Raw genomic sequence first — 15,575 nt, 5'->3', positions numbered from 1 at the left:
GGTCCCCCTAATCCTCCTACACTTAGTACTGGTCCCCCTAACCCTCCTACACTTAGTACTGGTCCCTTAACCCTCCTACACTTAGTACTGGTCCCCTAACCCTCCTACACTTAGTACTGGTCCCCCTAACCCTCGTACACTTAGTACTGGTCCCCTTAACCCTCCTACACTTAGTACTGGTCCCCCTAACCCTCCTACACTTAGTACTGGTCCCCCTAACCCTCCTACACTTAGTACTGGTCCCTTAACCCTCCTACACTTAGTACTGGTCCCCTAACCCTCCTACACTTAGTACTGGTCCCCCTAACCCTCCTACACTTAGTACTGGTCCCCTTAACCCTCCTACACTTAGTACTGGTCCCCTAACCCTCCTACACTTAGTATTGGTCCCCTAACCCTCCTACACTTAGTACTGGTCCCCTTAACCCTCCTACACTTAGTACTGGTCCCCCCTAACCCTCCTACACTTAGTACTGGTCCCCTAACCCTCCTACACTTAGTACTGGTCCCCCTAACCCTCCTACACTTAGTACTGGTCCCCCTAACCCTCCTACACTTAATACTGGTCCCTTAACCCTCCTACACTTAGTACTGGTCCCCTAACCCTCCTACACTTAGTACTGGTCCCCTAACCCTCCTACACTTAGTACTGGTCCCCCTAACCCTCCTACACTTAGTACTGGTCCCCCTAACCCTCCTACACTTAGTACTGGTCCCCCTAACCCTCCTACACTTAGTACTGGTCCCCTAACCCTCCTACACTTAGTACTGTTCCCCCTAACCCCCCTACACTTAGTACTGGTCCCCTTAACCCTCCTACACTTAGTACTGGTCCCCCCTAACCCTCCTACACTTAGTACTGGTCCCCCTAACCCTCCTACACTTAGTACTGTTCCCCCTAACCCCCCTACACTTAGTACTGGTCCCCCTAACCCTCCTACACTTAGTACTGTTCCCCCTAACCCCCTAGCTCCTAAAGCAGGTGGACTCTGTGGTAACACAACTTTACTAACAAACACACGTAGTTGTAGTCAGGTGGACTGGTAACACAGATTTGTTGAGTAGAGAATCGCTAGCTGCGGGTCTTATCACAGGTTACTTTGTAAACACTAAAACAACGATGTCCTGTTAACAGACTTTACCAGAGAACTTTGGTGACTGTCGGATGAAGAAAAAGGGACTAGTGAAAACAGTTCAGGTGAGTCTGTTTCCTTTCTGATCAACGAGTAGGTCCTTCTTCCACTTGAGTAATATAAACCATGCTGTTAGTAAGTGGTTACTAGTAATTACAGGGTTACTACGATGGTCTGAGAATATCCACTATCTCCTCCTCTTCCTCCTCCAGGGATTCCTGGCTCAGTGTGACAAGATAGAAGCATTCATTTAACTGTCTCCTCCTCTTCCTCCTCCAGGGATTAACTGTCTCCTCCTCTTCCTCCTCCAGGGATTAACTGTCTCCTCCTCTTCCTCCTCCAGGGATTAACTGTCTCCTCCTCTTCCTCCTCCAGGGATTAACTGTCTCCTCCTCTTCCTCCTCCAGGGATTAACTGTCTCCTCCTCTTCCTCCTCCAGGGATTAACTGTCTCCTCCTCTTCCTCCTCCAGGGATTAACTGTCTCCTCCTCTTCCTCCTCCAGGGATTAACTGTCTCCTCCTCTTCCTCCTCCAGGGATTAACTGTCTCCTCCTCTTCCTCCTCCAGGGATTAACTGTCTCCTCCTCTTCCTCCTCCAGGGATTAACTGTCTCCTCCTCTTCCTCCTCCAGGGATTAACTGTCTCCTCCTCTTCCTCCTCCAGGGATTAACTGTCTCCTCCTGTTCCTCCTCCAGGGATTAACTGTCTCCTCCTGTTCCTCCTCCAGGGATTAACTGTCTCCTCCTCTTCCTCCTCCAGGGATTAACTGTCTCCTCCTCTTCCTCCTCCAGGGATTCCTGGCTCAGTGTGACAAGATAGAAGCAGTCATTTAACTGTCTCCTCCTCTTCCTCCTCCAGGGATTAACTGTCTCCTCCTCTTCCTCCTCCAGGGATTAACTGTCTCCTCCTCTTCCTCCTCCAGGGATTAACTGTCTCCTCCTGTTCCTCCTTCAGGGATTAGCTGTCTCCTCCTCTTCCTCCTCCAGGGATTAACTGTCTCCTCCTCTTCCTCCTCCAGGGATTAACTGTCTCCTCCTCTTCCTCCTCCAGGGATTAACTGTCTCCTCCTCTTCCTCCTCCAGGGATTAACTGTCTCCTCCTCTTCCTCCTCCAGGGATTAACTGTCTCCTCCTGTTCCTCCTCCAGGGATTAACTGTCTCCTCCTCTTCCTCCTCCAGGGATTAACTGTCTCCTCCTCTTCCTCCTCCAGGGATTAACTGTCTCCTCCTCTTCCTCCTCCAGGGATTAACTGTCTCCTCCTCTTCCTCCTCCAGGGATTAACTGTCTCCTCCTCTTCCTCCTCCAGGGATTAACTGTCTCCTCCTCTTCCTCCTCCAGGGATTAACTGTCTCCTCCTCTTCCTCCTCCAGGGATTAACTGTCTCCTCCTCTTCCTCCTCCAGGGATTAACTGTCTCCTCCTCTTCCTCCTCCAGGGATTCCTGGCTCAGTGTGACAAGATAGAAGCAGGGATTTTAGAGCACTTGGCTAAGATCCAGTCTAAGAACCTGGCCCTGGCAGATTCTTAGATCTACTAGTTGACAGAGATCTACTGGGTCACCGTCTGGGATCTGCCATCATGTCCATCCCTCTGCTGCTCCACATCTCTCCATCTGCCCTGGTCTCCACTGGGTCACCGTCTGGGATCTGGGGAAATCCATTTGATTTCAATGACCTTTTTGACAGCATCCCTTTCGATTTGAACAAAACCTTCCATACGTAGTTGCCCGTTTTAGAAGTGGTCAGAAAGTGACTTTCGGGACCTGAATGCCAAAACAGCGAAGACATAAAGGTGCTCAGAAGTTGGCCTATTAGAATGTATGACACCCATTCTGTATTCAAGAGCACGTTGTGTCTCAGCCGATGCCGGCCACCACACGACCTCAGATGATGTGAAATAGGGTCTAAGCTACAACATGTGAATCTGAAATAAATCTGGGTTTACACGTTTTTAGATCATTTATGTTAAAGCTTAAATATTGTCCACATATTTTATTCAAACATATTTTTTTCAAGAAATGACTAAATGGTATGACGACCCTGTTGTTTGTAAACTTTTAAACGATATCGATCTCAACCATCAATCTTTTTCATTGAAATGTCTCGTGGTATGGTGGGGTATGGTGGGGTATGGTGAGGTATGATGGGGTCTTTTTCATTGAAATGTCTCGTGGTATGGTGGGGTATGGTGGGGTATGGTGAGGTATGATGGGGTATGGTGGGGTATAGTGAGGTATAGTGAGGTATGGTGGGGTCTTTTTCATTGAAATGTCTCGTGGTATGGTGGGGTATGGTGGGGTATGGTGAGGTATGATGGGGTCTTTTTAATTGAAATGTCTCGTGGTATGGTGGGGTATGGTGGGGTACGGTGGGGTATGGTGAGGTATGATGGGGTATGGTGAGGTATGGTGGGGTCTTTTTCATTGAAATGTCTCGTGGTATGATGGGGTATGGTGGGGTCTTTTTCATTGAAATGTCTCGTGGTATGATGGGGTATGATGGGGTATGGTGGGGTCTTTTTCATTGAAATGTCTCGTGGTATGATGGGGTATGGTGGGGTCTTTTTCATTGAAATGTCTCGTGGTATGGTGGGGTATGATGGGGCATGGTGGGGTATGATGGGGTATGGTGGGGTCTTTTTCATTGAAATGTCTCGTGGTATGGTGGGGTATTATGATGGGGTATGGTGGGGTCTTTTTCATTGAAATGTCTCGTGGTATGGTGGGGTATGCAAAATGAGTTAACTTTGAGGACCTTTATCTCCTGAATGTTTTGGCATTCAGGTCTCAAAAGTCACTTCCTGTCCTCTTCTTCCATGGGCAAACAGAGATGGAACGTTTTGTTTAAATCAAAAGGGACGCTGTCAAAAAGCGATTGAATTCAAATGGATTTCCTCGTCTACTAAATCAACATATCCCTTCCCTCTCTCTCTGCTGTGACTCTGCCCTGGTCCTATGTTGCTCTTTGAGCAACACTACTGTCTTCAGTCATCATCGCTCTCCAGGCCTGGAGCCGCTCTAGGACACCTCTAGTGGAGTCATCAGCTCTAGGTCACCTCTAGTGGAGTCATCAGCTCTAGGACACCTCTAGTGGAGTCATCAGCTCTAGGACACCTCTAGTGGAGTCATCAGCTCTAGGACACCTCTAGTGGAGTCATCAGCTCCAGGAGACCTCTAGTGGAGTCATCAGCTCCAGGAGACCTCTAGTGGAGTCATCAGCTCTAGGACACCTCTAGTGGAGTCATCAGCTCTAGGACACCTCTAGTGGAGTCATCAGCTCTAGGACACCTCTAGTGGAGTCATCAGCTCTAGGACACCTCTAGTGGAGTCATCAGCTCTAGGACACCTCTAGTGGAGTCATCAGCTCTAGGACACCTCTAGTGGAGTCATCAGCTCTAGGACACCTCTAGTGGAGTCATCAGCTCTAGGACACCTCTAGTGGAGTCATCAGCTCCAGGAGACCTCTAGTGGAGTCATCAGCTCTAGTGGAGTCATCAGCTCTAGGACACCTCTAGTGGAGTCATCAGCTCTAGGACACCTCTAGTGGAGTCATCAGCTCTAGGACACCTCTAGTGGAGTCATCAGCTCTAGGACACCTCTAGTGGAGTCATCAGCTCTAGGACACCTCTAGTGGAGTCATCAGCTCCAGGAGACCTCTAGTGGAGTCATCAGCTCTAGTGGAGTCATCAGCTCTAGGACACCTCTAGTGGAGTCATCAGCTCTAGGACACCTCTAGTGGAGTCATCAGCTCTAGGACACCTCTAGTGGAGTCATCAGCTCTAGGACACCTCTAGTGGAGTCATCAGCTCTAGGACACCTCTAGTGGAGTCATCAGCTCTAGGAGACCTCTAGTGGAGTCATCAGCTCTAGGACACCTCTAGTGGAGTCATCAGCTCTAGGACACCTCTAGTGGAGTCATCAGCTCTAGGACACCTCTAGTGGAGTCATCAGCTCTAGGAGACCTCTAGTGGAGTCATCAGCTCTAGGACACCTCTAGTGGAGTCATCAGCTCTAGGACACCTCTAGTGGAGTCATCAGCTCTAGGACACCTCTAGTGGAGTCATCAGCTCTAGGACACCTCTAGTGGAGTCATCAGCTCTAGGAGACCTCTAGTGGAGTCATCAGCTCTAGGACACCTCTAGTGGAGTCATCAGCTCTAGGAGACCTCTAGTGGAGTCATCATCTCTAGGAGACCTCTAGTGGAGTCATCAGCTCGAGGTCACCTCTAGTGGAGTCATCAGCTCTAGGACACCTCTAGTGGAGTCATCAGCTCTAGGACACCTCTAGTGGAGTCATCAGCTCTAGGACACCTCTAGTGGAGTCATCAGCTCTAGGACACCTCTAGTGGAGTCATCAGCTCTAGGACACCTCTAGTGGAGTCATCAGCTCTAGGACACCTCTAGTGGAGTCATCAGCTCTAGGACACCTCTAGTGGAGTCATCAGCTCTAGGACACCTCTAGTGGAGTCATCAGCTCTAGGACACCTCTAGTGGAGTCATCAGCTCTAGGAGACCTCTAGTGGAGTCATCAGCTCTAGGAGACCTCTAGTGGAGTCATCAGCTCTAGGACACCTTTAGTGGAGTCATCAGCTCTAGGACACCTCTAGTGGAGTCATCAGCTCTAGGAGACCTCTAGTGGAGTCATCAGCTCTAGGACACCTCTAGTGGAGTCATCAGCTCTAGGACACCTCTAGTGGAGTCATCAGCTCTAGGACACCTCTAGTGGAGTCATCAGCTCTAGGACACCTCTAGTGGAGTCATCAGCTCTAGGAGACCTCTAGTGGAGTCATCAGCTCTAGGAGACCTCTAGTGGAGTCATCAGCTCTAGGACACCTCTAGTGGAGTCATCATCTCTAGGAGACCTCTAGTGGAGTCATCAGCTCGAGGTCACCTCTAGTGGAGTCATCAGCTCTAGGACACCTCTAGTGGAGTCATCAGCTCTAGGACACCTCTAGTGGAGTCATCAGCTCTAGGACACCTCTAGTGGAGTCATCAGCTCTAGGACACCTCTAGTGGAGTCATCAGCTCTAGGACACCTCTAGTGGAGTCATCAGCTCTAGGTCACCTCTAGTGGAGTCATCAGCTCTAGGACACCTCTAGTGGAGTCATCAGCTCTAGGACACCTCTAGTGGAGTCATCAGCTCTAGGACACCTCTAGTGGAGTCATCAGCTCTAGGACACCTCTAGTGGAGTCATCAGCTCTAGGACACCTCTAGTGGAGTCATCAGCTCTAGGACACCTCTAGTGGAGTCATCAGCTCTAGGACACCTCTAGTGGAGTCATCAGCTCTAGGACACCTCTAGTGGAGTCATCAGCTCTAGGACACCTCTAGTGGAGTCATCAGCTCTAGGACACCTCTAGTGGAGTCATCAGCTCTAGGACACCTCTAGTGGAGTCATCAGCTCTAGGTCACCTCTAGTGGAGTCATCAGCTCTAGGACACCTCTAGTGGAGTCATCAGCTCTAGGACACCTCTAGTGGAGTCATCAGCTCTAGGACACCTCTAGTGGAGTCATCAGCTCTAGGACACCTCTAGTGGAGTCATCAGCTCTAGGACACCTCTAGTGGAGTCATCAGCTCTAGGAGACCTCTAGTGGAGTCATCAGCTTTAGGTCACCTCTAGTGGAGTCATCAGCTCTAGGTCACCTCTAGTGGAGTCATCAGCTCTAGGTCACCTCTAGTGGAGTCATCAGCTCTAGGTCACCTCTAGTGGAGTCATCATCGCTCTCCAGGCCTGGAGCCACTCTAGGACACCTCTAGTGGAACCCTATTCCAACGTAGTGCTCTAGTTCTGGACAGAGACCTATGTGGTAGCCCTATCGGGCCAAAGCTAGGACACTTAATAAGGAAAAGTGACATTTATGAGTTGTTCTAATGTATTTATTTAGCATGGCAACATGCAGCAGACTACCCTTGTAATGACTTCTGTGTGTGTGCTGGGGTAGAGAAGACATCACTGACTGTTGCAGCCTCTTAACAATGTCCCCAGCCTTTGGTCCTCAGGGACTTAAGAAAAGGTGCTGTGTATGTAGGATATTTTTAACAAAGTAAAAGAACCAAAATGAAATAATCCTTCAGACTTTGAAAATGTGTGGTGTTTGCTGATACGTGTTGCAATTACGAAGAGACGGCTGATATTGAGCTGGCGATTGATTCTGTACTGCTTTCTAGTGACAGGATGTGATGTCGCTAATGGTCAGTCTGACCAGTGACAGGATGTGATGTCACTAATGGTCAGTCTGACCAGTGACAGGATGTGATGTCACTAATGGTCAGTCTGACCAGTGACAGGATGTGATGTCACTAATGGTCAGTCTGGCCAGTGACAGGATGTGATGTCACTAATGGTCAGTCTGACCAGTGACAGGATGTGATGTCACTAATGGTCAGTCTGACCAGTGACAGGATGTGATGTCACTAATGGTCAGTCTGACCAGTGACAGGATGTGATGTCACTAATTGTCAGTCTGACCAGTGACAGGATGTGATGTCACTAATGGTCAGTCTGGCCAGTGACAGGATGTGATGCTGACTGCCTAGTGGAGCCATGTTATAGTGTGTCGTTTCAGATAAAAAGCTGTTGGGATTTAAACTGTGTCTGTCTGAACTGGCATCCTGTGATAATATAGTACACTAGCCCCCAACACCCTGGTCAAAAGTAGTGCACTAGCCCCCAACACCCTGGTCAAAAGTAGTGCACTAGCCCCCAACACCCTGGTCAAAAGTAGTGCACTAGCCCCCAGCACCCTGGTCAAAAGTAGTGCACTAGCCCCCAGCACCCTGGTCAAAAGTAGTGCACTAGCTCCCAGCACCCTGGTCAAAAGTAGTGCACTAGCCCCCAGCACCCTGGTCAAAAGTAGTGCACTAGCTCCCAGCACCCTGGTCAAAAGTAGTACCCTAGCCCCCAGCACCCTGGTCAAAAGTAGTGCACTAGCCCCCAGCACCCTGGTCAAAAGTAGTGCACTAGCCCCCAGCACCCTGGTCAAAAGTAGTGCACTAGCCCCCAGCACCCTGGTCAAAAGTAGTGCACTAGCCCCCAGCACCCTGGTCAAAAGTAGTGCACTAGCTCCCAGCACCCTGGTCAAAAGTAGTGCACTAGCCCCCAGCACCCTGGTCAAAAGTAGTGCACTAGCTCCCAGCACTCTGGTCAAAAGTAGTGCACTAGCCCCCAGCACCCTGGTCAAAAGTAGTGCACTAGCCCCCAGCACCCTGGTCAAAAGTAGTGCACTAGCTCCCAACACCCTGGTCAAAAGTAGTGCACTAGCCCCCAGCACTCTGGTCAAAAGTAGTGCACTAGCCCCCAGCACTCTGGTCAAAAGTAGTGCACTAGCCCCCAGCACCCTGGTCAAAAGTAGTGCACTAGCCCCCAGCACCCTGGTCAAAAGTAGTGCACTAGCTCCCAGCACTCTGGTCAAAAGTAGTGCACTAGCTCCCAGCACTCTGGTCAAAAGTAGTGCACTAGCCCCCAGCACCCTGGTCAAAAGTAGTGCACTAGCCCCCAGCACCCTGGTCAAAAGTAGTGCACTAGCTCCCAGCACTCTGGTCAAAAGTAGTGCACTAGCTCCCAGCACCCTGGTCAAAAGTAGTGCACTAGCCCCCAGCACCCTGGTCAAAAGTAGTGCACTAGCTCCCAGCACCCTGGTCAAAAGTAGCTGCATTTACACAGGCTGATGAATTCTGATATTTTCCCCTATTTTTGACAAAAAAGCTAATCTAGTTGATCAAAAGACGCAATTAGTGGGAAGAATATTAGAATTGAGCTGTCTGTGTAAACGCAGTCATATTGAATATGTAGTTTCAGATGCAGTGTGTTCTGTCCATTCAGCAGGTTAACAAATCCAACATCTGTCTTCACTTTCACACCTTTATACAGATCATTCAGAGAGTATTCAGACCCCTTCCCCTTTTCCACTTTTTGTTACGTTACAGACTTATTCTAAAATTGATTAAATATACACTGCTCAAAAAAATAAAGGGAACACTTAAACAACACAATGTAACTCCCAAGTCAATCACACTTCTGTGAAATCAAACTGTCCACTTAGGAAGCAACACTGATTGACAATAAATTTCACATGCTGTTGTGCAAATGGAATAGACAACAGGTGGAAATTATAGGCAATTAGCAAGACACCCCCAATATAGGAGTGGTTCTGCAGGTGGTGACCATAGATCACTTCTCAGTTCCTATGCTTTCTCGATGTTTTGGTCACTTTTGAATGCTGGCGTGTGCTCGCCAGAGGTAGCCTGACTGCCATTAGGTACCGAGATGAGATCCTCAGACCCCTTGTGAGACCATATGCTGGTGCGGTTGGCCCTGGGTTTCTCCTAATGCAAGACAATGCTAGACCTCATGTGGCTGGAGTGTGTCAGCAGTTCCTGCAAGAGGAAGGCATTGATGCTATGGACTGGCCCGCCCGTTCCCCAGACCTGAATCCAATTGAGCACATCTGGGACATCATGTCTCGCTCCATCCACCAACGCCACGTTGCACCGCAGACTGTCCAGGAGTTGGCGGATGCTTTAGTCCAGGTCTGGGAGGAGATCCCTCAGGAGACCATTCGCCTCCTCATCAGGAGCATGCCCAGGCGTTGTAGGGAGGTCATACAGGCACGTGGCCACACACACTACTGAGCCTCATTTTGACTTGTTTTAAGGACATTACATCAAAGTTGGATCAGCCTGTAGTGTGGTTTTCCACTTTATTTTTGTGTGACTCCAAATCCAGCCCTCCATGGGTTGATAAATGTGATTTCCATTGATAATTTTTGTGTGGTTTTGTTGTCAGCACATTCAACTATGTAAAGAAAAAAGTATTTAATAAGAATATTTCATTCATTCAGATCTAGGATGTGTTATTTTAGTGTTCCCTTTATTTTTTTGAGCAGTGTATAAAAAATTATCATCAATCTACACACACTACCCCATAGTGACAAAGCGAAAACAGGTTTTTAGAAATGTTTGCTAATTTATTAAAAGTATGAAACTGAAATACATAATTTACATAAGTACTCAGACTCTGCTATGAGACCTGAAATTGAACTCAGGTGCATCCTGTTTCCATTGATCCTTGAGATGTTTCTACAGCTTGATTGGAGTCCACCTGTGGTAAATTCAGTTGATTGGACATGATTTGGAAAGGCCCACACCTGTCTATATAAAGGTCCACAAGTTGACAGTGCATGTCAGAGCAAACATCAAGCTGTGAGATCAAAGGAATTGTCCGTAGAGCTCCAAGACAGGATTGTGTCGAGGCACAGATCTGGGGAAGGGTACCAACACATTTCTGCAGCATTGAAGGTCCCCAAGAACACAGTGGCCTCCATCATTCTTAAATAGAAGAATTTTGGAGCCACCAAGACTCTTCCTAGAGCTGGCCGCCCGGCCATCGGGGGAGAAGGGCCTTGGTCAAGGAGGTGACCAAGAACCCGATGGTCATTCTGTTGAGATGGGAGAACCTTCCAGAAGGACAACCATCTCTGCAGTACTCCAAGGATCAGGCTTTTATGGTAGAGTGGCCAGACAGAAGCCACTCCTCAGTAAAAGGCACATGACGGCCCTCTTGGAGTTTGCCAAAAGGGACCTAAAGGACTCCGACCATGAGAAACAAGATTCTCTGGTCTGATGAAACCAAGATTGAACTCTTTGGCCTGAGTGCCAAGCGTCACGTCTGGAGGAAACCTGGCACCATCCCTATGGTGAAGCATGGTGGTGGCAGCATCATGCTGTGGGGATGTTTTCCAGCGGCAGGGACTGGGAGACTAGTCAGGATCGAGGGAAAGATGAACGGAGCATAGTACAGACAGATCCTTGATGAAAACCTGCTCAGGACCTCAGACTGGGGTGAAGGTTCACCTTCCAACAGGACAACAACCCTAAACACACAGCCAAGACAACGCAGGAGTGGTTTCAGGACAAGTCTCTGAATGTCCTTGAGTGGCCCAGCCAGAGCCCGGACTTGAACCCGATCGATCAGCTCTGGAGAGACGTGAAAATAGCTGTGCAGCGACGCTCCCCGTCCAACCTGACAGAGCTTGAGAGGATCTGCAGAGAAGAATGGAGAAACTCCCCAAATACAGGTGTGCCAAGCTTGTAGCGTCATACCCAAGAAGACTCAAGGCTGTAATCGCTGCCAAAGGTGTTTCAACAAAGTACTGAGTAAAGGGTCTGAATACTTATGGCAATGTGATATTTCAGTTTTGTATTTTTAATAAATGTGCAAACATTTCTAAAAACCTGTTTTTACTTTGTCATTATGGGGTATTGTTTGTAGATTGATGAGGGGGATTTAAATCCATTTTAGAAGAAGGCTGTAACGTAACATTCTGGGGGAAAAGTCAAGGGGTCTGAATACTTTCTTAATGCACTGTGTGTCTTGTTGTAATGAAGTCTATGTATCACATTACATGTGAGTCATTTAGCAGACTCTGATCCAGAGCCACTACAGTAGGGAGTCATTTAGCAGACTCTCTGATCCAGAGCCACTACAGTAGTGAGTCATTTAGCAGACTCTCTGATCCAGAGCCACTACAGTAGTGAGTCATTTAGCAGACTCTCTGATCCAGAGCCACTACAGTAGGGAGTCATTTAGCAGACTCTCTGATCCAGAGCCACTACAGTAGGGAGTCATTTAGCAGACTCTCTGATCCAGAGTCACAACAGTAGTGAGTCATTTAGCAGACTCTCTGATCCAGAGCCACTACAGTAGTGAGTCATTTAACAGACTCTCTTATCCAGAGCCACTACAGTAGTGAGTCATTTAATAGACTCTCTGATCCAGAGCCACTACAGTAGTGAGTCATTTAGCAGACTCTCTGATCCAGAGCCACTACAGTAGTGAGTCATTTAGCAGACTCTCTGATCCAGAGCTACTACAGTAGTGAGTCATTTAGCAGACTCTCTGATCCAGAGCCACTACAGTAGTGAGTCATTTAGTAGACTCTCTGATCCAGAGCCACTACAGTAGGGAGTCATTTAGCAGACTCTCTGATCCAGAGCCACTACAGTAGTGAGTCATTTAGCAGACTCTCTGATCCAGAGCCACTACAGTAGTGAGTCATTTAGCAGACTCTCTGATCCAGAGCCACTACAGTAGTGAGTCATTTAACAGAGTCTCTTATCCAGAGCCACTACAGTAGTGAGTCATTTAATAGACTCTCTGATCCAGAGCCACTACAGTAGTGAGTCATTTAACAGACTCTCTGATCCAGAGCCACTACAGTAGTGAGTCATTTAGCAGACTCTCTGATCCAGAGCCACTACAGTAGTGAGTCATTTAACAGACTCTCTGATCCAGAGCCACTACAGTAGGGAGTCATTTAGCAGACTCTCTGATCCAGAGTCACTACAGTAGGGAGTCATTTAGCAGACTCTCTGATCCAGAGTCACTACAGTAGGGAGTCATTTAACAGACTCTCTGATCCAGAGCCACTATGATTGAGGGAGGTTGCCCTCTGGAGGGGTTCTCAACACGTTGCCCTCTGGAGGGGTTCTCAACACGTTGCCCTCTGGAGGGGTTCTCAACATGTTGCCCTCTGGAGGGGTTCTCAACACGTTGCCCTCTGGAGGGGTTCTTAACACGTTGGAGGTTGCCCTCTGGAGGGGGTTCTCAACACGTTGGAGGTTGCCCTCTGGAGGGGTTCTCAACACGTTGCCCTCTGGAGGGGTTCTCAACACGTTGCCCTCTGGAGGGGTTCTCAACACGTTGCCCTCTGGAGGGGTTCTCAACACGTTGGAGGTTGCCCTCTGGAGGGGTTCTCAACACGTTGGAGGTTGCCCTCTGGAGGGGTTCTCAACATGTTGCCCTCTGGAGGGGGTTCTCAACATGTTGCCCTCTGGAGGGGTTCTCAACACGTTGCCCTCTGGAGGGGTTCTCAACATGTTGCCCTCTGGAGGGGTTCTCAACATGTTGCCCTCTGGAGGGGTTCTCAACATGTTGCCCTCTGGAGGGGTTCTCAACACGTTGGAGGTTGCCCTCTGGAGGGGTTCTCAACACGTTGGAGGTTGCCCTCTGGAGGGGTTCTCAACATGTTGCCCTCTGGAGGGGTTCTCAACATGTTGCCCTCTGGAGGGGTTCTCAACATGTTGGAGGTTGCCCTCTGGAGGGGTTATCAACAGGTTGCCCTCTGGAGGGGTTCTCAACATGTTGCCCTCTGGAGGGGTTCTCAACATGTTGCCCTCTGGAGGGGTTCTCAACACGTTGCCCTCTGGAGGGGTTCTCAACATGTTGGAGGTTGCCCTCTGGAGGGGTTCTCAACATGTTGGAGGTTGCCCTCTGGAGGGGTTCTCAACACGTTGGAGGTTGCCCTCTGGAGGGGTTCTCAACACGTTGGAGGTTGCCCTCTGGAGGGGTTCTCAACAGGTTGCCCTCTGGAGGGGTTCTCAACATGTTGCCCTCTGGAGGGGTTCTCAACATGTTGCCCTCTGGAGGGGTTCTCAACATGTTGGAGGTTGCCCTCTGGAGGGGTTCTCAACATGTTGCCCTCTGGAGGGGTTCTCAACATGTTGCCCTCTGGAGGGGTTCTCAACATGTTGGAGGTTGCCCTCTGGAGGGGTTCTCAACACGTTGGAGGTTGCCCTCTGGAGGGGTTCTCAACACGTTGGAGGTTGCCCTCTGGAGGGGTTCTCAACATGTTGCCCTCTGGAGGTGTTCTCAACATGTTGTCCTCTGGAGGGGTTCTCAACACGTTGCCCTCTGGAGGGGTTCTCAACACGTTGCCCTCTGGAGGGGGTTCTCAACACGTTGCCCTCTGGAGGGGTTCTCAACAGGTTGTCCTCTGGAGTTTTTTTTTATTGATCTTCCGCTCTCTTACTGTACATGGTCATGATGTTGTCAGGGTGGGGGGGGGGGGGGGGGGGGGGCTGTACCTGGGTCAGAGAAACCACATGGTCATGATGTTGGCAGGGGGGGGGCTGTACCTGGGTCAGAGAAACCACATGGTGGTCATGATGTTGTCAGGGTGGGGAGGCTGTACCTGGGTCAGAGAAACCACATGGTCATGATGTTGGCAGGGGGGGGCTGTACCTGGGTCAGAGAAACCACATGGTGATTATGATGTTGTCAGGGTGGGGGGGGGGCTCTACCTGGGTCAGAGAAACCACATGGTGATCATGATGTTGGCAGGGTGGGGGGGCTGTACCTGGGTCAGACAAACCACATGGTGATCATGATGTCAGGGTGGGGGGGCTGTACCTGGGTCAGAGAAACCACATGGTGATTATGATGTTGTCAGGGTGGGGGGGGGCTGTACCTGGGTCAGAGAAACCACATGGTGATCATGATGTTGGCAGGGTGGGGGGGGGCTGTACCTGGGTCAGAGAAACCACATGGTGATCATGATGTTGTCAGGGTGGGGGGGCTGTACCTGGGTCAGACAAACCACATGGTGATCATTCCGTGCAAGATTATTTATTCTAGCTAGTACTCACACACAAGTCTTCTAATAAAGACCGAGACGATCAATCACTCAAGTAAGTCTGTGAATGAGACGATCAATCACTCAAGTAGCTCTGTGAAATCAGCAACATTAACGGGTCCAAATCGAGCAAAACACTTCAAAATAAAAGTCTTCCATTTACTTATTTGATTTATTTGACCTTTTATTTAAGCAGGGAGTCACCATTGAGAACGAGGTCTCTTTCACAAGAGAGTCTTGTATTGAACACTTGAACATAACAAATTGGAGTATATTTTGGCGCTTTCAAGATGGAGTATTTTTTTGGCTATTTCTACTGGTGTTTTTGTAAATAGGTATTCTTCCAAGGTAGGTAAATTAAATAAATGCAACCAGTACATGTTAAAAAACATAATTATTTGAATAAGGGGACATCGAAATGTGTATTAAACAATAACGTTAAATATAAATTAGTTGAAAAGGAATGAATGATTTGAAATGTAAAGATTCTGCATTAAATAATATCTGGAGTAACAGTTTAATTTTCGAACCACTAGATGGCGCTGTCCCCCATGCTGCTCCCAGTCAGGGGTCTGAGGGTTCAGAAACAAAATGTTTTACGCTCTTGAAACGCATCTGTGCATAGGTAGCTGTGCTGTACATTGTTATAAACAGTTATTACACTGCTATAGACTTATCACTGCTATTGACTGTTATAAACACGTATTCAATTATACATTGTGGCCCTGTAAGGGATTCTGAGTGGTGCAGAGGCGTCACTACAGACCCGGGTTCAATCCCGGGATGTATCACAACCGGCCATGATCGGGAGTCCCATAGGGCGGCGCACAATTGGCCCAGCGTCGTCCGGGTTAGGGAAGGGTTTGGCCGGAGTAGGCCGTCATTGTGAAATAAGAATTTGTTTTTTAACTGACTTGCCTAGTTAAATAAAGGTTAAATTAATCAAACATCGTTTCACCACTGCTCCCATCTTGGTTCATTCTGACCCGTCCCGTCAGTTTGTGGTGGAGGCCGACGCTTCGGATGTCAGAG

The 15,575-nt window shown here is 48.9% G+C and overlaps 1 protein-coding gene and 1 long non-coding RNA gene across 4 annotated transcripts in view; both read left to right on the top strand.

Annotated features, from left to right (window-relative positions):
- Positions 1-7,720, top strand: part of bag1 (BCL2 associated athanogene 1) — a 47,107-nt gene extending 39,387 nt beyond the window's left edge. The window contains exons 6-7 of one of the 3 annotated variants that reach the window (XM_055910798.1): positions 1,136-1,198; positions 2,568-7,720. In XM_055910798.1, coding sequence (XP_055766773.1) covers positions 1,136-1,198; positions 2,568-2,660 — 156 coding nt within the window. In that variant the 3' untranslated portion in view covers positions 2,661-7,720. Of the gene's footprint in view, positions 1-1,135; positions 1,199-1,345; positions 1,403-1,924; positions 1,982-2,567 lie in introns of those variants that run through there. The other 2 variants (XM_055910800.1, XM_055910799.1) reach the window with 2 other exon arrangements.
- A 6,625-nt stretch (positions 7,721-14,345) lies between these two features.
- LOC129842305 (uncharacterized) lies at positions 14,346-15,064 on the top strand. The gene is made up of 2 exons (XR_008757538.1): positions 14,346-14,602; positions 14,636-15,064. It is a non-coding gene; the product is annotated as an uncharacterized LOC129842305 (long non-coding RNA).
- The last annotated feature ends 511 nt before the right edge of the window (positions 15,065-15,575 follow it).

This window comes from Salvelinus fontinalis, unplaced genomic scaffold (assembly GCF_029448725.1).
Source record: "Salvelinus fontinalis isolate EN_2023a unplaced genomic scaffold, ASM2944872v1 scaffold_0031, whole genome shotgun sequence".
Classification (NCBI taxonomy): domain Eukaryota; kingdom Metazoa; phylum Chordata; class Actinopteri; order Salmoniformes; family Salmonidae; genus Salvelinus; species Salvelinus fontinalis.
The sequence above is the reverse complement of the archived record's forward strand: the minus strand, read 5'-3'. Positions and strand labels throughout refer to the sequence as shown.